Here is a 23,035-nt window from a genome sequence, read left to right on the forward strand (position 1 = left end):
GGTTACACTAGTCAATTCTTAAACCACTAAAAACCAATCCTGTTTTCAGTGGTTGTGGTTTGTTTAAGGTTTTCTCCCTAAATCTCTGTACCCTGACTTGCATTCCTTTGATCCCAAATATGCAAGCACTGTCTTGTCTTCTGAATTTTTAGAATGAGCATAGTATCAAACCAGTCTCAGTCTAGCCCTTAACAGCTGTTAATCATATTAACCCCAGTGAAACTAAGCTTAGATCCACATTTCTTATAAAAAACTGAAAGTGCAAAAAATCTCATAGCTAATGACAACTAGAAAAGTTAAATCATTTGTTTTGATGTCACCAGCTGTGCTAAAGGGGACCATACGGGATGCCTGGGATCAAACCCAACTCATTGGCATGCATGGCAAATGCTTGTATTGCTCCGGCCCCCTAGGCAAATTAAATCTTAATAGGCATTTCATATCCTAACCTTCATGTGTAAAGGAGGATATATATATATATATTTTTTTTTTCAAGAATAAAATTTTGTTCAAGAATAAAATTTTGAAGAATAAATGTAGTTATAAGCTAGGGCTGATCTGAAACTTGTAAGCGGTACAGTATGAGCTCAGTCAAACTACACAATCTGGAACAGAAGTTGTCTTGTTGTCTTACACTATAAGGAAATGGAAACTGACAAGTTCCTGTCACATGAAGGAAGATCCTCTGCACACAATTTTCTCAATTTTAACATTTAAATTCATCATTAAACATGCTAATAATTGTACTGGTGCCTTCTGTAAAATTTCCATTGCAGTTAGACAGGTCCAGGAAATGTATTTTGACATATATTACTCGAAATAATCTAGCATAATACTTAAGTATCATGCTTTGATCTCACAGTTGTCTTCCCAGTGCTTTATGGTGCAGAATTTCAGAGCCAATGCAGACCCGGTAAACTGATGAAAGTCTGTTGAGGTTCTACAATATACTTTTGACTAGCTAGAATACCAGGGAAGGCTCATCTTGCATGGAGCCAACCCTGGGATCAATCCCAACCACATGTAGCGGCTTCTCCAAACCTCCCTAGCCTCCTACCCGGGACCTGCCAGGAGTGATCCCTAAGAGAGTCAGGAGTAAGCCCACTGGTGCTGTGGCACAAACATTTCTGGAGCAGAAACCCTAAAATTGTAGTCCACGTGGGCCTCAAAGAATGGCTTAGAATGAACAAACCTGTGTTGCAGGTTGTTAACTTTTCACCTCTAAAACCAAATTTTCCATTCATCATCTTCTGACGCCACCAAAACAGGCCCATGAATAAGAGTATTACAAATATAAAAATTTATACCTGTAGAACATCTGATAATGACGCTAAAGTATTTTCAATAAGAAAAATATATTTTCATTGGAAACATACCAAACCAGCTCAAACATTTTACATTTCTAAATCCACCACAAATAAAAGCACCAAATTGTGATTCATTACCAGAGCGCCAAGTCCAAAGACCACACAAAAGAAATCTGAAATCTAAAACTTCCAAATTCGACCAGTCAAGTTTGTATCTACAAGAGATCAGTTAACAACTAGCAAAAAAGATACAAGGACAAACAGAAATGACTTTATTTTTAAATTTCAAAAAGCTATGTCAAAGCTATGATAGGCAAAGTAGGGATGGCTCCCAGCACCAGACAAAAAGCAGGATACCCTAATCTGTTGTAAATTCAGACACTTTCTCCACTTTTTTGGGAGTTATCTAAATCACTTAAAAATATATTCTTTGGCATTTCTCTAACTCATGACTTGTTAACCATAATAAAAAAAAAAAAGTTTCTTAACACTGTGTGTGAACCTTCATCATGATTTAACACTAGAACCAAAAGTATTTCATAATTTTTTATTGATGGCATTTATCCCATGGTTTAACATGTTAATTATACTGTAATAAACATGGCTTTAATATTAAACTTTTCCTTATTATCCAAAGTCACCACAGTCCATTTTAGTAAATATAAAAATATATGCTTAATACTTTGTACAATACTGGTTTTTGGTCCAAACAAAAATGGATCAGAAAAGCCAATAAATTCATTTTAACAATCCCCAATTTTTTTTAAAAGATTTCCAAATGGATTTAGGCAACTTTGAATAATGGGATTTACATAATAAAATCTGAGACAAGACTAAACAAACAACAAAAACATTTCTAACACAAAATTAAAATTTCAAGTTCACAGATTTAGTTATGCCAAAAAAGTACAGAAACAAAATTGTATTTACACAAGTTTCATAATAAAATAATGAAAAAGGCAAGACAGGTGATAGAAGAATGAAAATATAGAAATAGCATGTAATTATTAAATGGAGAAGGAACTAGGTCTAACAAGTCCTCAGCATGGACTCTTCTGTAATCAGGCTTCCTCTATCAGAAAATTTTAGTGCACAATACACCCAACTCACTCACTTCACACATACACCAGCACAAACTCAGCAGAGAAATCATTCATTTCAACATCCTCTAACCTATACAGAATTCCTCAGATAAAATTACAATTTCCATGTGTTCCATAAACGCATAGCAATGCACACAGAGTGCAGACAAAGAGGTTCTATACAAAGCCATTCGCAAAGTGGGTTTATTCCTGGGTTCAGCCAGCCAATGCCATATCAGTGAATAATTTGCTGAATCGAAAAACATTTTTGCCGAGAATCAGTCACCAGTCTAGCTATTATTTTTAAAAGGGGGTGGGGAAATGAGAGGGCGGGATTTCTATTACCAAAAAACAAAAAAACAAAACAAAACAAAAAAAAGTTAAGTCCCAAAATTAAAGAAGTCCTTAGGCAGATCTGACTTCAGACACCCCCAGCATAGTATAATCCAGTATGTGAAAGTAGGGCACAGCTGTTAAAACTGTTAACACCATCGTGACCTTTATTTCCTGCGTCTAACAGCAGTCTTTATCTTGCGACCAGAAACTGAAGTGCCAGATGAAAACATATTTTTCCCATTTGACCTGTAAGAAAATAAAAACCATGACGTGACGGTCAAGAAAAACTTATGAACTCCAACATTCAATGTGACCACTGACAGGAGTGTGAATGAAACAAACACATTTTCTGATACACCTAAGACTGTAAGTGCGTGTGTATACACACTACACACCACACCCACACCGAGACACACAGATAAAATAAGCAACACACACACTCATATCTACACTGCTTTTATTCTATAGGCAATGATTCGATGAGAAGCACAAAGCAATGCATTGGGGTTGGAGGGCATTCTTGCCAACACTGAACTGACTTGAAGACACGGACAGAGCACGGCAGGCACATTCTTAGTTAACTTCGCCAATTGACAATTTGGTCTCTTACCCCACTGTGAACGCTGCTGGAGTCTGGTTGAATGCAAAGGCCCCAGAGCCAGAAGGCTGGGCTGAGGCTGCAGGTGCGCTCGAATTGGCACCAAATGTGAATACTCCCGCGGGGTTGTTGTTTGTAAAGTTGAAATTTGTAGTGCTGCTGCCAAACTGGAAAACGGAGCCTAAAACAGTTCAAGTAGAAAAGTGTCATTAAACATAGCAATTTTTTCAAGCAATTTTCTTCCAGTACTAACCGATGTTCATATAGAAAGGGCTAAGCTCTATTACAAGTGAAAGAAGTGAAGGGGCCGAGAGATAACTCGGCTTTGACAACATCAGCCCTAAATGAGCCCTGATCGCTGCTGTGGGAGTCCCCCAGCAGGGAATTGCCAACCCAGCTGGCTGAGTATTGCAGAAATGGGCTTCGCAAAAGGAAAAAATTAAGATAAAGGGCTAGGATGAAGCTCACTGGCAAACTGCCTTTTATGGGTTCCATCCCAGCATGGGAAAACAAGATTACATAGCTTCTCCATTACACAGCACTGTGACCACTGAAAGTGACACAACTTCCCTCATATACCAAGGGGGGGGGGGGGGGGGGGGGGGACGTGTGTGCATACAACAGACTTCTGGATTATAAACAAAAGCATGTAGTTCTATCTTCATCAAAATTCCCATCAGGGCACAATGACCAAGTTGCTGGATGCATTTCTCAGGAGGTTCCTCACCAGTAAACATCAGCATAGCTATGCATACAGCTCAAGAGGTAGCTCAGAGGGCAGAGGACAGGCTTTGGTGCAGAAGGCCAGGGTGTGCCCCACAGACCACAGGGTTCCAAACTGACCAGGAGTGAACCCTAAGAACTGCAGAAGCAGTCTCCCACCTACCCCAGCACCTTTGGGTGTGGCCCCAAACCCCTCCCAAATTTTTTACATTAAGAAAGGAAACCTAGCAATATGCAAGAACACAGATGAATATAAAAAGAATTCAAAGTGAAGTTACTGCAAAAGGACAAGTAATGCATAATTCCAATTACAGTAAGTACTAAAATAGTGCAAGTAGCAGCAGAGAGGAAAAGCACTGACGGGAAGAACAGGGAGCTGTGGTTTCACTATCCAGTGCCTATCTACAAACAAAGTGCTGAAGTTGTGGAGTTTGTGTTAAATAAATAGTACAAGTTTTACAACTCAAGCACCTGTAAGTACCAGACATTTGAGGCATGTTATTTCCAAAGAGAGATCATAACAAAGGTAACTTTCCCCCAATTTATAGGACATTAATAAGCAATTTTCTGAAAGGAGAGAGGGCTCTCGAGGCATTAGGAACGCTCAGCGGCTTAGGTAAGCCTGCCTTAATGTCTAGCCTATGAAAGTAAGTCCCAGTGCTAGTCCCTGTGCTGAGCAGAAAACTATACAGCTCTGCAGTTTTTGATTCCCAGCATTGTGACAGAAAAGATGTGTAAGCCTCGGGGCCAAAAAGCACAACCCCTCCCCAGTGACCAAGGATGTGACCCAGGTGGGACCCCTTCACAGGAACAAAAACAGGTAAGGTTACAAAGAAAAATCTACTCATTCATATCCTCAGACAAGAGATAACACTTCAAAACAAAAACCAAAGACATTATTAAAGGATGTGGGGCCAGCATCCTCCCCAACTGTGGTTTATACAGTAATATCTACAAGAAGAAAAGCAGATTCTAATCACACAAATGAACATTACAGAAAGGCGGGGTGTGCAAGGATTCAAGCAATGACTGATACAGTTCCATTTCATTCATAGTAAAAACTAGGCAATGTTTAGTGATGAAAAGGACTTCTGGTCTGTGGTTCCACAAGTACTGCTTCAGCATCACACTGTCCATATATGCTTTTTCTTAATCAGAAAAAAATTAAAATTTTGAGAAAATAATGGGATTTGACATATTTTACTAAGTCACCATGAGCAGGAGACAGCCCCCTACCCCTCCATCCCGCCAAGGCCAAAATATAAATGGGAATGATCTCTGGGTGCCCTGAGCACTGCTTGGAGGGCAAAAATAAAAAATAATTTTGTTCCAGGAATGTGTATAAACATGCAAATCAAGTAGCATGCTATTACAATGAATAGTCACTAACCAGGACAATGTGGCAAGACTGTCCCAAGCCAAGTTACTGCAGCTGGGATAAAACTGACTAAAGCGGGCTGGAGTGACAGCACAGCAGGTAGGGTGTTTGCCTTTCACAGGGCCGACTGGGTTCGATCCCCAGTATCCCATATGGTCCCCAGCACACCACCAGGAGTAATTCCTGAGTGCAGAGCCAAGAGTAACCCTGCGCATTGTCAGATGTGACCTCCCCACCCCCTCCCCCCCAAAACAAAACAAAACAAAACAAAAAACCCACAATACTGACTAAAGCAAATCGAACCATTAAGTGGGGTAGCAAACAGGTTAAGTTTCAGTCTTGGTAAGAGTGTCCCCAAATTCAGGTGGGTAAAAACGGACCGAAAGAACCCAGAACCTAGGTCAGAGAGTAAAGAATAACTACATTTAAAGAATAACTACGTTTGGTCAAACACTTGACCATCTTAAAAAAAAAAATTACAGGGGCTGGAGCAATAGCACAGCGGATAGGGCCTTGCACGCAGCTGACCTAGGTTCGATTCCCAGCATTCCATATGGTCCCCCAAGCACCGCCAGGAGTAATTCCTGAGTGCATGAACCAGGAGTAACTCCTGTGCATCACCGGGTGTGACACAAAAAGCAAAAAAAAAAAACCCACATGTGAAAGCTGGAAATGCTGTTTATAGGTAGAGAGGCTCGATATTTCTATCTACTCTTCAAGTGCAAGAGTCAATTCCAAAGACAAAACAAATATATGAATGCTTTCAAACGTCTAAAATAAAAATAGAATGGAGATTGGGGGTGGAACTCACATGCCATAATGCTTAGGGGACTACAAAACAAGTGAAGATGAAACCCAAAGTTCCCATTTGACAGCCTCTGGAGCCATCTCCCTAGCACCTAAACATTATTTAAGATAACACAAAATCTAAACAGAGACACTAACAACATCATACTCTACACTCACCAGAACTGGGAGCTGTTCCCGAGCCAAATGCACACTGACCCGTCTGTTGTCCAAACACAGGAGGCTGGCTACTGCTTGACACCGTACCAAAAGATGGTGGTGCAGGCTGCGAACCAGCAGAAAACAATGCTGAAGATGACAGGGATCCAAAGCCTGAAGGATTAGGCTGGCTGGCACTTTGACTTTGTCCAAATGTCGGGGTCTGGTTAGCACCGAAGGCTGGACTGGCAGATGGTGCTGAAGGCCCAGTGCCGAATACAAAGGAGGATCCTACAGGGACAAAGAAGAATTTCATTTCTGTGACAGCTAAAATGAGGGGGCCCTCCAAACTTTGCTAAATAAATCCCATCAAGGTAAGTTTCAAATAATGACTTAAGTTATCTACCAGGGCTGTAGCATCCTTTGGGGCCGGAGCGCTACTACAGCAAGTAAAGATGTGTCCAGGGTTGATCCCCCACATCCCATACGGTCCCCTGAGTACCATCAGGAGTTAATTCCTGAACACAGAGCCAGATGTAGCTCCTGAGCATCACTGGGTATGGCCCCCAAACAAAACAAACATAGCATTCATACAAAAATTTCATCACAGGGAGCTGGAGTGATAGCACAGCGTGTAGGGCATTTGCCTTGCACGCGGCCGTCCAGGATTCGATTTCCAGCATCCCATATGGTCCCCCCAAGCACCACCAGGAGCAATTCCTAAGTGCAGAGCTAGGAGTAACTCCTGAGTATCGCCGGGTGTGACCCAAAATGAAAAAGCTGTCATTGTCACTTGTCCTCCCATTGTTCATCGATTTGCTTGAGCGGGCACCAGTAACGTCTCCATTGTGACACTTGTTACTGTTTGGCATATCGAATACGTCACGGGGAGCCTGCCAGGCTTTGCCATGCGGGCGAGATACTCTTGGTAGCTTGCCAGGCTCTCCGAGAGGGGCGTAGTAATCGAACCTGTGTCGGCCGCATGCAAGGCAAAAGCCCTACCCCCTGTGCTATTGCTCCACCCCAAAACGGGGACTGGGGGAGATCATCACAACATTAACTCTTAGATTCACAACAAAAAATACAAGGGTTCACAACAAATCTAAGACTTCTAATCAGAAACAAAACACATGGCAAAAGTCAGTATACATGAATACTGCTGCATACATGTATCAATGCCTAAGACCTAATGCCCTATCAAATAGTTTCTCTTACAAGCTAAGGTTTAAAAAAGAACCCTTGGGACCGGAGTGACAGCACAGAGGGTAGGGCGTTTGCCTTGCACGTGGCCGACCCGGGTTCAGTCCCCGGCATCCCATATGGTCCCCCAAGCACCATCAGGAGTAATTCCTGAGTGCAGAGCCAGGAGTGACCCCTGAGCATTGCTTGGTGTGACCCAAAAAGTAAACAAGGGCCCTCCCATTGTTCCTCGATTTGCTCGAGCGGGCCCAGAAACGTCTCCATTGGAGACTTTGTTGTTACTATGTCTGGCATATCGAATACGTCACGGGGAGCTTGCCAGGCTCTGCCGTGCGGGCGAGATACTCTCGGTAGCTTGCCGGGCTCTCCGAGAGGGGCGGAGGAATCGAACTCGGGTCGGCCATGTTGGCTGCGTGCAAGGCAAACGCCCTACCGCTGTGCTATCGCTCCAGTAAAATAAATAAATAAATAAATAAATAAATAAGAACCCTTGGGAAAACTAATTGTTGTGGGGGGGTTGTTTGGGTTTTTTTTTTTGAGGGGGGAGGGGACCACATACAGGAAAGCTCAGGGGTTACTCTTGGTGGGCTTAGGGGACCACATGGGATGCCAGGGACCAAACTTGGGTTGGCCGCATGCAAGGCAAACACCCTACCCACTGTACTATCTCCAGTCCCAAGATTTGCTTTCTTGAAATTAGAAAAATCCGTCATGTATTCGATATGCCAAACACAGTAACAAGTGTCACAATGAAGATGTTATTGGGCCCGCTCGAACAAATCGATGAACAACGGGAGGACAGGGACAGTGACATTGACAGTGACTTGTAAGTTACAATAAACATACTTCACATGGTGAATAATTACAATACGCAGGTATAGATGGCCTAAGAGATTCATGAGCTGCCAACTATTTGCTAAGAACGAACACATTTGTAATTCAAGCCAATCTCCTTGTAATATGTATTTTCACGTAATACAAAATTTCATTTCTACCTGCAGAGCTAGATGTGGTTGTGGCTCCAAAATTGAACCCCGAGGCTGCAGTATTATTACTGCTGGCTCCTGAACCAAAGACAAACGCAGTGGCAGGAGTACTTGTGCTGGAGGTGGTTGCTGGTTTGCTCTCTTGAGGAAACAGCAAAGACTGAGATGTGCTGGATTCAGCACTGTTACCAAAGGCAGAGCTGCTCACAGTACTGCTGGCCTGTCCAAACAGAAAGGCAGTCACAGGCGCAGTGGAGGAAGTGGTGGAGCCACCAAATATACTACCACCAGTTGAAGTAGCTGTTGTACTTGCATTAGAGGAGTTGCTGTTCAAAAAATTAAAAACCGTCTTTGCTGCACCTTGATCTGTAAGACAAAAATTCACCAACACAAATCTTTATACGCAACTTAATTTTCAAGAGTAGTTTTTCACTACCCAATAATCTATTACTAGAAAACAATGTTTTTGTATGAATTTTAAGTTTTTCATCAAATGACAATTACATAATAAATTTTATATGATAAATGCAACTATCTTTTATGGCTTATGGATTTTCTGCCTGAGCATTAAGATTAATATCATTTAAATCCAAATAGAAGTGGATACTGTGTTTGAACAGCAAATTTAGATAGTGGGAGATTACTGCTCTTCCATGATTTGTACTCTGCCACCAAGATCATCATACTTCAATTTACCTAAATGATAGTAATCTTCTTTCTGTAGCACTAATGGTCCTTCTCTCACCTTTATGATACATTGAATCTGTGTGCTTTCACTTCCTCAACTGTTAATGTTACTACAGGATTTTAATTTTGCACCTTTAAGACAAAACTGATTGTATACATGTCCTTCTACCCATAAAACCTTGTGCATTCTCACTTTTATAAGAATTTTTAAAAATTCACGAATCTAGCTTGTCAAACTCCACAAAAATTCCTCGAAGAATTGAAATTATGTTGGGGAGTGAGGAGTACTCTGAATCAAGAATGCTTTTCATATGTAAAGGTTACAAATTATCAAGCATATTCTATATTCTGTTACTACAAAATACAAATTAAAAGTATTTTGTCAAAATACAAATGACACACGATATTCCAATTATTCACTGATCTGGAGGAAAGCTACTGATTTCTATAGGGTGAGACTGAATAAAGAAAACTTTCTTTTGTTATTCCAGTATTTCTTCTATAGCTTTCATCTTCTATAATGAAAACTTCCATGTTCCATTGCTATTCCAATGGAACTTAGGTATCTAGTATGGACAATCTATTATGAACTATGTCCTAGGCAATTCCAGTTCTCTAACAGGATTATCAGCAACTTTTCCCCCCTGATACTTTGTTCAGAGAATAATTTTTTTTTAAATTCTGTATCACTTTTTTCTTCAGGAGTTAAACTCTTGTAATTCTGTTTCACAGAAATTGATTCTATTTGTTTGCTTTCTTTACATGCCCACTAATGTTGGGTTATCTGTGATTGTAAGTGAAAGTCAAAACAAAAATTAGAAAATACAACGAAAGCTAGAAAATGCTTTAAAAAATAGAAACATTATACATCAATTGGTTAGAAGATCCTCAATGAAGAAATACATGAACAAATGTATTAATGTGGGGTTTTTTTGCTAGGAAAGATCTGATCTACAAATAACTTCATCAGAATTATGGCAATCTGGAGAATTTAAAAGTGAAGTCCTATGCTTCTTTCTTTTCAGAGTTTTCCATTAACTACTGAGAGTAATGCATTCCTTGACTTGCTACATTTGTTTAGATATCAAGGACATTTTGTTAAAAAATAAATATAATAAAAGTATTTCATTCTTACCAGCTGTAGTACTGGTTTGAACTCCAAAAGCAAAAGTGGGCTTCGTTGGCTGTGGCTGTTCCGCTTCCTTTTCACATGGTTTTGCTATACTGAAACTGAAGGTTGACTTTGAAGAACTCTCATCTTTGGTTTGCTCTGAACTCCCAAAGGAAAACACTGACTGACACTTTGGCTCTTCATTATCAGTGCTTTTCCCAAACACTAAAGAAGTAGAAGTGACAGGTTCTTGCTGTTTCTCTTCTGTCCTTCCCAAAACAAACAATGAGGCAGATGGCAGAGGGGCAGGTTCCGTGTTGCCAAAAGTGAATGCTGCTTTGGCAGCAGGCATTTCCTCTTTTTTGCCTTCTGAGGTCTTACACGTGAAAGGAGTCGCTGAGACACTCTTAGTTTCCAGGGTTCCAAAGCTGAAGTTGCTCTTACTATCAGAGGTCACTGTGGTGTTAGCAGTAACTGCACCAAAGTTGAAGCCTGCAGGTGATGGTTTAGGCGGTTCCTCTTTCTTTTCTTGCTGCCCAAGATTAGATACCCCAAACTGAAATGGCGTTACAGAAGTTGGATTGCTTAAAGAAGCAGGAAGTCCAAACTTAAAATTATCATCAGTCTTAGTATCTTTAGCTTCTTCAGGTTTAGAATCAGATGCAATTCCAAATTTAAAATCTCCCACTGGTTTAGGGAATTTAAAGCTTTCGTTCATGGGGTTTACAGGTCCAGAATCTGCTGACACGCCTATTTTGAAGCCTCCCTGATCTCCAAATTTGAAGTTTCCAGTGTTTGATACAGTCTGAGTGGGCCCAGAAGAGGATGATGGGATACCAAATTTGAAGGCTGAGGCGGCTGAATTCGAAGACAAGGAAGATGTACCAAAGCCTTTGAAAATAAAAGACCAATGTTACTGTCCACCCAAAATTCAAAAACAGGTTACACAAATCATGTAGATCAATTTAAAGACTATTAGCAATGATAGTAAATCTGAGTCAACTTGGGAATACTGTAATGAGGCGGCAGAGATAACACAGAGGTGAAGACACCTCTACACTGCACGTAGCTAACCCCGGTTTGAGCCCCGTCACTACATACTGAACTACGAGGACTGTCAAGACTCATCCCTGAGCACAGAGCCGGGCATAAACTCTAAGTACCCCCCAGATGTGGTCCCCAAACATACCTTTTTTTTTTTAAACAGGACCTCCCAAGCAGTGCTTAGGTGCTGCACTCAATCTACTTGGCCCTCAAACAGGACTAAAGGTTTTGTACCATCAAGGCAACATTTAGCAGTGCCAGGGATCCATGAAGGCATGTCACATATGTGCCACCATCTGACAGTGTCGTCTCATGTGTGTGGGTGGGTGACCCCACACTCAGTGGTGTTCAGGTAGTGCTGACAGAGCTAGGGTGACCATATGCTGTCCCATGGATCCAATGGGGAGAGCCACACGGAAGGCAGGAGACATTACTCTCTGGCCCCAGCCAAAGTTTTATTTTTAAATTAACATGAAGGAAACCAAAAATATTTCATGAGCAAGAACAGTATTTTAAGATACATAGAATACTGATGTGGTAAGAATCTTGGTACTATAATGTTTTCCTGTAGTTGAATAAAATAAGATGAAAACACTTGACTCAAAAAACAAGAATTATTTAAAGAGAGCCAAGTATTAGTCTATTATCTTGCTTATCCAGATGTAAACAAAAATGACAGTCAAGTTTTGTAAGTCTTCATCCTTATATTTTCCCCTTTAGTGGTTACCAAGTCTTTTTACTTTTGGGGGTTTTGGGTGACAACCTGTGATGCTAAGGGACTATTCCATATTCAACCCACATACTTTCTTTCCCTAAGGGAAAAAAATTAGAGACTAAAGGGAGTGAAGAGGGCATGAATTGAGTCAAACCTGGTGGTACTCAGGGTTCTGTGCTCAGGGGACCCTATGGAGTGCTGGGAAATGAACTCAGGTTGGGTGCATGCAAGGTAAACATCTTAAGTAAACACTATTCCAACTCTCTGGCTTCCAAACTTTTTTGGGGGTGCCATGCCCAATGATGCTCAGGGGTTACCCTTGGGTTTGCACTCAGGAATTACTCCTGGCAGTACACAGGAATCATATGGGATACTGGGGACCAAATCCAGGTCAGCCACATGCAAGGCAAGCACCCTACCTCCTTTATTATTTCTCTAGCACCCAAAGTAAATTTTAACCGAAATGTTGAATTAACAAATGACTATATTGTGGTGTCTAAAATATTTAAGTGACAGACAAAAAACTAAAATAAAGAAGTCTAAATAATAACTAGTTATCACTGCCTCAAAAAGATTTACAAGAATGATGATTACTACACAACAGGCTAGAAATTATGAGAATCAGGTCATAGGAGGGGCTGCTAGACAGTGAGCTAAAGTGAACTGAAAAGCAGTGATCACTGAAGACACCCAAATGGTTATTTCCAAACCAGCTGTAACTCAATTAATTAATCATGCAATTAACTTACTAGATTGTAATTAGTATTTTTATTCTGTAATTATGAAAAACAGGAATTGCTTGGGTACTTCACGATATCAAAGATGATTGGCTTTCAGTTTCCTGTCCAAAAAAATTGAAATTCACTAGTCCAAAATATAGTTACCACTCAAGTTTCATGTTCCCGTCTTTTGTTTGGGGGCCAACAGCCAGGAGTGTTCAGGGGCTCCTTCTGGGGGATTTAGAGACCATATAGGATGCGAGGGGTCAAGACAAGGACCAACACCATGCAGGGCAAGCACCTTAACCCTGAATATCTCTTTGGCCCTAATACTCCTATTATAATGTCCTTACATACAGTACACTATGGAGCATATTAGTCTACTCTATTAAATATTAAAATCACTCTTTTTTTATTCCATTCAAATTTAAAAATCACATTCCCCTTTCAGGTTTTGTCCAAATTTTGACTGAAATAAAATATTTTATACATAGGCTGGAGCGATAGCACAGAGGTAGGGCGTTTGCCTTGCACGCAGCTGACCAGGGTTCGATTCCTCCACCCCTCTCGGAGAGCCCGGCAAGCTACCGAGAGTATCCTGCCTGCACAGCTGAGCCTGGCAAGCTTCCTGTGACATATTTGATATGCCAAGAACAGTAACAAGTGTCACAATGAAGATGTTACTGGTGCCCGCCTGGGAGGACAGTGCTATTTTATATGCAGATGTGTACACTTTACATTCCAGGGAGCCTGACATACAGTTCTGTATAGTATCTTATTTACACTGATTTTTGATAGAAAATAATTTAAAAACCAAAGCTGGAGCCAGTAAACTGGAAAGTACGCTTTGCATACCTGTGCCCTGGGTTTGATCACCAGCACGGCATGATCCCCAAACACTGCCAGGTATGACCCCCAAATCAAATAAAAAATTACACCTCGTTAAAAATGGCAATTCTGGGATCAGAAAGACAGCATGATGAGCTGCTTGCGGAGGCCTGTTCAATTCCTGGTTCCACATGATGGCGTAAATCGCCCCCAAGCACCATCCAATGTGGCCCAGAAACTAAAACTACAGTTAAAATGGCAATGCGAGGAGGTACTTTACCAACACCTTACCTTTGAACTCTGCCTTTGTGCCTGGCTTTGCGCTTTCACATGCTACACATTTGGTACAATCTGCTTTATTCTGCACTAAGCATACATCACAGTCCCAGCTTCCCTCAGGTTTCTTGAACTTGTCCAATCCTAGACAGACTCCAGAAGACTGAGAAACAGGGATAGTGCTGCTACTTGAAGCAGGTACAGAACTTCCTGAAAAATAGTGACAAAATAAGATTAAGTCTGCAAGTTTTGTTTTAACTAGTGTATCCAAATAAGACAGAAAATGATAGAATATAAACATCACATTGCTACAACTAGCACATAAGCCTCTAATTTCTTCTCTCTCTTCATGTTTTATGTGCCACACGCTGTGGTTCTCGGGGTCTATTTCTGGCTCTGCACCCAGGGATCACTCCCAGCTGGCTTGGGGAACTACACACAGTGCCAGGGACTGAATCCAGAGTGCACATGCAAGGCAAGCACCCTGTCGGCTGTACTATGCAGCCCGTGAGTGATTTGTGGGCCACACACAGTGGCCCACAGCACTACCAGAGGAACCATTCGGTGCCCTGGCTCGAACCTAGTCTTTTGTTCTGATTACTGCATCATCTCCCCAATCTCAAGCAATCAGTTCTGTGTAGAAGTTTTTTTTTATTTTGTTGGGGGTTTTATTTGTTTGGGGGCCACACTGGTTGTAGTCAGGGATTTTCAGGAATTACTACTCCTGGAGGTGGTGCTCCCAAACCATATGGGATGCCTGGGACTGAACCCAAGTTAGCCATGTGCAAGGCCAGGGCCTTAACCGCTGTACTATTGCTCAGGTCGTCTGTGCAGAGGTCTTCTACTCTGCAATTCAACTCAATACCACCTACTACACTCATGTCATGTGTTATGAGCTAGTCATGAAACAAATTATTTAAGTAGGAAGTACCACAATTTACTTGAGTTCTGGGGCCATAAAGACAATTAGATTATTTAACTTCTTGCTTGAAATGGAGTAATAAACATAGGAACTGGTAACAAGAGTATAAGAAGGGAGCAGGATTCACAAAGGTGGTATTTATTTGGTTTTGTTTTGGTACCATACCATGCAGTTGTCAGGGCTTATTCCTGGCTCTGAGTTCAGGGATCACCTCTGTCTCTGCTCAGGAGACCATTTGGGATGCTAAGGATCAAACCCAGGTAGGCCACAAGTAAAGCAAAAACCCTACCCACTGTTACTATTGCTCTGGCCCCTTGAAGGTAATATTTAAATCCTTCTAAGTTTGTGGGGAGAGGAGGTAGCAGAGGAAGGATGGCTAAGAAATGGTGCTGTGAGGGGAACCGTTTTATAAGCGCCCTTCTTAGAGTATTCTCCAACTGCTGTCACTTTTCCCAGTTACCTGATCTGTTATGCTATGTTTGCTTCCATCTTGCTGATGAAGCTGCTCCTATAAATTCCATCTTTGTCCACTGCCCTTCTAACAAGTTTTCAACAACTCTAATAGTCTTACTCACCAACAGCATGCTAGTTTTAAGCTCTAAAAACTAGTCTTTAGCACTTCGGAGCTTTAGTTCTAGCTTTTTCCAAAGAAAATAAATCTAGTATTTGCTTGGTGTGTCTGCACAGGGGTGGCTCCCTCCCTTAAATAATTCTCAAATCCATTTTATTATTTTTCTGACCCTTCTACTGCTATTCTAAGTCTCTCACAAGCCTCGCTTGACTAGTGATGGCCTTCTCATAAATCTTCTGGTCTTCCCTGGTACTCATCCTTCCTACAAGCAAATGATGCACTGTTCTGTTTGTTTTGTCTCTCTGGTTACTCCTTCATAAGATCAACCGTTCTGAAGCTTATTCCTGCTACTTCTTAAATTAGCAAAGTTCAGTTTTGGGCCTCTTCTCTATTCACTCCACTCACTTTACATCACTTCTATCCCCATGGACTAGTCAACAAAGGAAGCTAATCGTCAGCACACATCCAAGGGCCTCACAAATATCTAGCAATTTCAGCACTTTGAAATCACCATGTTTTTAACCTGTATGCTCACTATTCTACCTAGTTCTTATGTCATTAGTAAAAATACAAAGGTAACTATTTTTACCTACATAGAACTTCCTAATCTATCCTCTCTCTAGTCTCCCAATTTTGTCACCTTCACAGCTATGTTTAAAGAAGCCAAAGGGATGTAGCAAACACAACTCTCATTTTGACTTTCTCATTCCTCTGCAATAAAAATGCTGACTTTTTTTATTTAAAGGACGAAGTCAAAGTTCTAACTATATATTAGCTTCTTCTGTGTAACAACTTCCTTTCTGACTAGTTTTATTCTATCATCAACTTGAAATTAGTTTAGATTTACTTCCTGCATCAAGATGGTAGCTGATTTATTTGCTTAAGAGGAGGAGATATGCCTGATGAAACAGACTGGTATCCTAAAAGAAAGATCTGAACTCTCCCACTCTTTCTCCCTTCCTTTTGGGGGTCACACCCAGCAGTGCTCGGGGCTTACTCCTGCCTTGGCGGAGTGGTCATTCCTGGCAGGGCTCTGGGGGTCTTAAGGCCTCAGGCAAAGAAAGTGCTCTGCTTTGCACTATTTCTCTGGCCCCCTAAACTCTATACTCTAAGGAGACTGGAGGAGGAATTAGGAATATGACTAATGCTTGTGTTCAGACAGGCGATCCAGGAGATATTAAGTCATTATTCATTGCCAACATCAAACTATGCATTCCTAAATAATGCCATAAAAATAGCAAGTAAAATCCCCAAGACAGTCATATTATCTTTAATATGGTATCCATGTTACTCTATCTATACAAAAATATATCATAAGAACAAAGAATCAGCTATAGCTAATTTAAAGAACACAAATCTTAAGTAATTTCCAATTTTAAAACAAGAAATACTCTTTCTGCTTGCTTGCCCGGGTTTGAGTATTTTTCACTAACAATTTACCAAATCATTCCAGTATCCCTGGAACATAGCACAGAGGTAATAGGCAAATCCAACATTTAGCTACATGGAAGACAGTCCAAAATAGCTCAAAGGGCCGGAGCACAGGCCTTGCATGCGGGAGCCCCAGGCTGAACCTGTGCCACTGCTTGGTCTCCCAAATATTAGCAGATGTGACCTCAAATAAAAACTAAAGCAAACATTTGGGGACAGCGAGTTAGGTTATTGCCTTGCATGCAACTGGGTTTGATTCCCAGCACCAAATAGGGTCCCCTGAGCACTGCCAGAATGACTCTTTAACACAAAGCCAGGAATAATCCTGAGCACTGTTAGGCATGATCCAAAACCAAACAGGGGGTAGGGGGTGGGCTCCAGAAAAGGTCGGGGAGATAAACACATCTGGGGACTAGTCTCGGCTAAGAGTACAAGTCCAACCATAATACTGGCAATGTCCTGCACTCAACATATGCACCCCCGTCCCCACTACTCTGCCACGTGTGGCCCTTTCAATATTCTGTATGAAGGTTTGAGGGTCAGAGAAATAGCTCAGGGGTTAAGGAGCGGCATGCAACCGACCCCGGTTTGATTCTCGAACCACATTTGGTTCCCCAGTACCTCCACGAGCCATACGTAGTCCTCTAAGCACCATTATATGTGGCCCACACCTTCCCCCAATAAATAAGTGTGGGGCAGGGAATACTGGAGACTGTTGTAAGACCTCCCTCAATAGTGAGCAGGATCCTAAATAAACACAGATGGCATATGTCCACAATGAAATGCTGGCCAGAAGAAAGGATAAAGTCATGCAATCTGCTGAGACCAAATGGACCTGAACCTGAGTGAAGTTCGGAGAGAGGCTGGTACAGGATGATCTCCCTCCTATGAGAGGCGCACTAAGGAAATAACAAGAGAAACTAAAAACTGGTCTACAGTAGGAAGCTACTGAAGCAGGGAGGGATAAGGGAGAAGAAAAGCTCATCCACAAACATTTAAAATATTCAAAGCAGCTTCAGAAAGAAATGAAATATTGTACTAAAGTAATGAGCAGAGGTCACCGCAAACAGCTACCAACATACCTGGTTTCTCAGACATACAGGACACACATTTACTGTCTTCTGCCTTGTTATCAACACAGCATACTGGACACTCCCAAGATCCCACAGGCCTTTTGAATTTATCACCAAATCCTAAGGTACCAGTGGTCACAGTGCAGCTGGAAGATGAAGTAGCCAGAGTCACAGCACTTTCGGAAACTGCTGGCAATGTAAGGACTCGCTTAACACCAGTTCCAGGTTTTGGTGTTTCACAGGCCACACACTTTATCGCTTCCGGTTTATTTTGCACTAAGCAAGTATCACAATCCCAAGTTCCTACTGCTGGTTTAAATTTGTCTCCAAAGCCTGTCCCTGATGCAGAAAGAACTGGTTTGCCATTTTTACTTGGTGCCCCAATTCCAGACTGTTTAGCAGTATCTCTTGATGGTAATTTCGTTGCTTGACATGCGGAGCACTTGCTGTCTGTAACTTTGTTCTGGACTAGACAAACGTGACACTGCCACAAAGATCCATCTTTTAAACTTTCCCCAAATCCAATTCCACTAGAAGAAAAGCTACTTATTGCTGGTCTTGTATAAACTACTGGGCTTGTGGTGGTAGGCTGAGCAGCGAAAGAATCTGTCTTCAGAGATGAGAAGCCTATAATGTAGGGGAGACAAGCAAACAACAAAGAATTCCTTAGCAAAACAAAATCCTGAAAGATTATGGGAAAAGACATTTACCTACTGCAGAATCACTACAATCCAATGAACTAAGAGTTATTTCACATTACTAACATAATAAGCAACATGTAGACATAATTAAAATTACACAAGGTTGTTTCCTTAATTTTCTTCAATCAACGTCTAATTTGACACTTTAATGTATACCAACTTGCTGATACAAACTATGTTCTATACTCCTTGCCTTTTTACCACACTGAAGTCTTTTGTCATCATCTGTCACCTTCAGGGGATTCAGGGGATTCCAATGCTATGTTAAATTACTTAAATGCCACCTTTTAATTCTATACAATCATAATCTACACTGTGGCACCCTCTACTTCCAAGAAAAGGTTAATTAGTAGGGTTATTTGTGTGGGTAAGCTTTAAAATATACCTATTCATTGTCACTATCACTGTCCTCCCGTTGATCATCGATTTGCTCGAGCGGGCCCAGTAACGTCTCCATTGTGAGACTTGTTGTTACTGTGTCTGGCATATTGAATACGTCACGGGGAGCTTGCCAGGCTCTGCCCTGCGGGCGAGATACTCTCGGTAGCTTGCCGGGCTCTCCGAGTAGGCGGAGGAATCGAACTCGGGTCAGCCATGTTGGCTGCATGCAAGGCAAACGCCCTACCTGCTGTGCTATCGCTCCAGCCCAACTATTCAATAACAAATGACAAATTCAAAAGTGGATCAAACCACTAGGATAAGGCCTAGAAATACAAAGTCAGAGTCGACCTATCTAAGAGAACAAAAGTTCATATTATTCAAATGCATACTAATACTGAGTTAGAAACACTGAATTACACAAAAAAGCCTCAAGTTACCTCTCCAGAAGTCTTAAATTTAAAATCTTAAAGATCAACTCCTTAAATCTTAAGGATCAAAGATCAAAAAGTTATTCAGGTGAAATTTTCCCAGGAGCATGCAGACACTTTCACGGCCACACAACCTCTCATGCTATTCATAACATGCAATACAAAATAAACTATCTAGCATTGGCCTGTGGCAGGCAGGCTTGAGTGCTAGTGGGAAAAATAGAAACGGTGGTAGGAAGATGTGATGTAATGGTGGTGGGATTGGTGTTATAACATGAACAACTTTATGAAAATAAAATTTAAAAACTTAAAAAAATGGGAAACTTTTAAGTGATTATCAAGGTATTAAAATATTTTCCTCCCAATAGAAAAAAAAGTCCTAATTTGTCACAAAAGAACACGACTCCTCCAAGTATTTGCTGTTTTAAGAGTAGGCATTACAAAGTGTAACTTACAAGACACTGAGAAGTTCTAGGATTCTGGAGTTAGAGGATCTTTCTTTCATTATCATTACTGTTATTTAGAATTCTTCTTTCTGAGTTCATAGATTATCCTCCCACGACTGCATTCTTCTGAAATACACTTCACAACTGGTCCTGGACTACTATCTTCGATTTTCCAACTAAAATAATTATTCCTACTCAAAGACTTCCAATATATTGACTTCAAATTATTATCCTCTAGCTTCCAAAGCTTGTTTGAAGTGAAAAACAATTTGTTATATATATTATATAAACATGCAATATATAATATATATAAATGTTTTCTTTTCAAATGGCCTTGGTATCTAAGTACCAGATCTAGGAAAATAATCAGAATATGGCCAATTCAATGCTTTCATCAGAAAAACATCTGTCCAGATATATTAGGTTTATAGTATTGATCTAACTACTAATAAATAGCCTTTCTTTCCTTTTTTTCCCTCTAAACTTGCCAAAAAAGATTTCACCGTGGAATTTCTAAGGTATTCTCAAGAACTAAAAGTGAGTACACTTACATTCAAAAGTTACTATCAAACTTTTTATATTTTTTTAAAGCCTAGAGCATAACACAAATGACCTTAAAATGAGATAAGTTTGTAATTAAGATTTAAGAGTATTTCAAAAGCAGTTCTTTTCTTACCAGGGTATTTCTGAGCATCTAGGACACTTCCTTCTTTCAGAATTTTTGCAGGTCTAAAAGGGCCCTCAAAATCTTCATTTGGCTTCTTACAGCTTGTATTACTATTAACTGCAATGTTATCTTGAGCTGAAATTTTTTAATTGCAAAAAACATTAATCTAAGAAAAGGCACAGTACTCAAAAAAGATGTTTCGGGGCTGGAACAATAGTACAGCAGGTAGGGTGTTTGTCTTATCGATCCAGGTTCGATTCCCAGCATCCCATATGGTCCCCTGAGCACCGCCAGGAGTAATTCCTGAGTGCAGAGCCAGGAGTAACCCCTATGCAAAGCCAGGTGTGACCCCCCGCCCCCAAAAAAAGATGTTTCAAAGTAAATTCAGGCCATCCTTTAAAACATTACAAAAACGTCACTAAAATTCACAACTACTGAACAAATGACTTACGAGTATAAAGTAAATTTGTTACCAAATGAATTCTCTGGAAATCAAGGAAATCAAATATTGAAGAAGTCAAAACCACAAGGGCAAGCTCATATACTTGAAAATTACAGAATGATAAAGAATGATTTCTCTTATATGTGGGATATAAAGAAAAAAGTCAGGGAATAAAATACATGACCAGAGCAAGAGAACCTAAAAACTGCTCTACAAACTGAGCTTATATAAAAGGGGCTGTTGTGAGGGGACATGTCGAGACACTCTAGTGGAAGGTAGAGGGTGTGCTAACATTGATGTAAGTCATGGTGTCTAAAATTTAAAATTCTGTTAAAAAAAGCATATTTGCAACACCAATTTATAATAGTGATTAAAAAAAACCTTGAATGTAAATGATTATTTCTTTCTAGAAATCTGTTCTATGACTGAATATATTCTTCAGTTAAATAAAAGTCAGATGATAAATGTTTAATAAGGAGCTGATTACATTTAAAAAAATGCTGGCACTAAAGAATGTGAACAGCCATAAAAAAATTATCAATAATATGCCGTTTACAAATGGGTAAATGCTATGTGGAAATCTAAAAGGTTTTAAATGTTACAACTGAAGAGATATCTATTCCAAACCTCCATAAACAAGCTTTGTTTTTAAAACAAGATCATTTTCAGTAGGATAATGGTTTCACAATTTTTTAAGGTAATTTGTATTTACAGAGGACTGTTTAGGATTGTTTCAAAACTACCCGGTAGGTATATCTGAGAGCATAAAGGGGGTAGAAGGAAGAAGCAAGATTGGTCAGAAGATGGCCAGAATATGGTATAGGATAAAAGTTAGGGTGGACAAAAGGAGAGAGAGAACACAGGGGATTGCCCTGCCACAGAGGCAGGGTGAGATGCGAGGGATAGGGGTGGGAGGGATATTATCCATGGTGGTGGAAAATGGGCACTGGTGGAGGGATGGGTATTTGATCATTGTATAATCGAAACCCAAGCACAAAAAATTGTAAATCTACAACTGTACCTCATGGTGTTTCACTAAAAATAATAAAACAAAAAAAAGTTAGGGTGGAAAGATAATGGAAGGTGGGAAATTTGCTCTGTAGCTAGCCTGCTTGTGAGACCAAGAGCTCAATAATCCTCAGCTGACCGCTCTGCACACAGGTGCATTTAAGCGTAAACTAATGTGCAATCCCCAATAGGCACTGCAACGACAAAGCTGGGAGCACAGTGGCCACTCATGGGAAACCGTGGCAAGCAAGTGTGCCAGGATTCTAGCACCCCCTACCCCCACAAGTATAGCACTGCACTGTATAGCACTGTTCATCGATTTGCTCCAGTGGGCCTAGTAATGCCTCCATTGTGAGACTCGTTGTTACTGTGTTTTGGCATATCAAGTACTTCACGGGTAGCTTGCCAGGCTTTGCCGTGCGGGCGAGATACTCTCGGTAGCTTGCTGGGCTCTCCAGGAGGGGTGGAGGAATCACGGAGGAATGCAACCTGGCTCGGCCGACCACGCACAAGGCAAATGCCGTACCGCTGTGCTATTGCTCCAGACCCCACAAGTGAAAATAAAAAATGTGCAAGAGTCACAAGGCAAGTGTGTGACCCCAGGTGAACCCATGTGCAAGCGCCATAAGTAAATGAGCATGGCCCCAGGGAGCATGGACAGAAAGTGCTACACACAGAAACCACTGAGGCCTGGTCACTCCAAAGGGAGGGAGGAAGACAATTTTCCAAAAGAGCCAAGAAGCATATGAGAAGCTGACTCTTAAAGCAAGACTATCAGGGGACCCTGCTACTGCGGACAGGGAGAAGATGCAGTCTGGAATCCCGAACGAGCTCACAGGCTCTTCAGACCTGTGAAATACAGGCTCCGCCTACAGGGCCCTGAAATCCAGAACTTCAGGTCCCAGTATCAGCTAGACCCCTTGGGAGGAGCGATTCCCCCACTTGGGGAAACAAAGGAGATGCTAAGAATGTTAAAGGAAACAAAAGTTCCAAGCTCTCCCCTTGGCAACATCCAGGAGCAACAGACTTT

The 23,035-nt window shown here is 41.0% G+C and overlaps 1 protein-coding gene across 2 annotated transcripts in view; it reads right to left on the reverse strand.

Moving 5' to 3' along the window:
- Window positions 1-1,840: 1,840 nt before the first annotated feature.
- NUP153 (nucleoporin 153) overlaps window positions 1,841-23,035 on the reverse strand; it is a 63,808-nt gene continuing 42,613 nt past the window's right edge. For both annotated transcript variants that reach the window (XM_056132386.1, XM_056132385.1), the window contains exons 15-22: window positions 20,565-20,690; window positions 17,942-18,559; window positions 13,951-14,145; window positions 10,378-11,244; window positions 8,565-8,921; window positions 6,391-6,660; window positions 3,336-3,504; window positions 1,841-2,971 (exon numbers count right to left, since the gene is read on the reverse strand). In XM_056132386.1, the coding sequence (XP_055988361.1) occupies window positions 2,890-2,971; window positions 3,336-3,504; window positions 6,391-6,660; window positions 8,565-8,921; window positions 10,378-11,244; window positions 13,951-14,145; window positions 17,942-18,559; window positions 20,565-20,690 (2,684 nt within the window). In that variant the 3' untranslated portion in view covers window positions 1,841-2,889. The remainder of the gene's footprint in view (window positions 2,972-3,335; window positions 3,505-6,390; window positions 6,661-8,564; window positions 8,922-10,377; window positions 11,245-13,950; window positions 14,146-17,941; window positions 18,560-20,564; window positions 20,691-23,035) is intronic.

Source organism: Sorex fumeus, unplaced genomic scaffold (assembly GCF_029834395.1).
Source record: "Sorex fumeus unplaced genomic scaffold, SorFum_2.1 ptg000094l, whole genome shotgun sequence".
In the NCBI taxonomy this organism is placed as follows: domain Eukaryota; kingdom Metazoa; phylum Chordata; class Mammalia; order Eulipotyphla; family Soricidae; genus Sorex; species Sorex fumeus.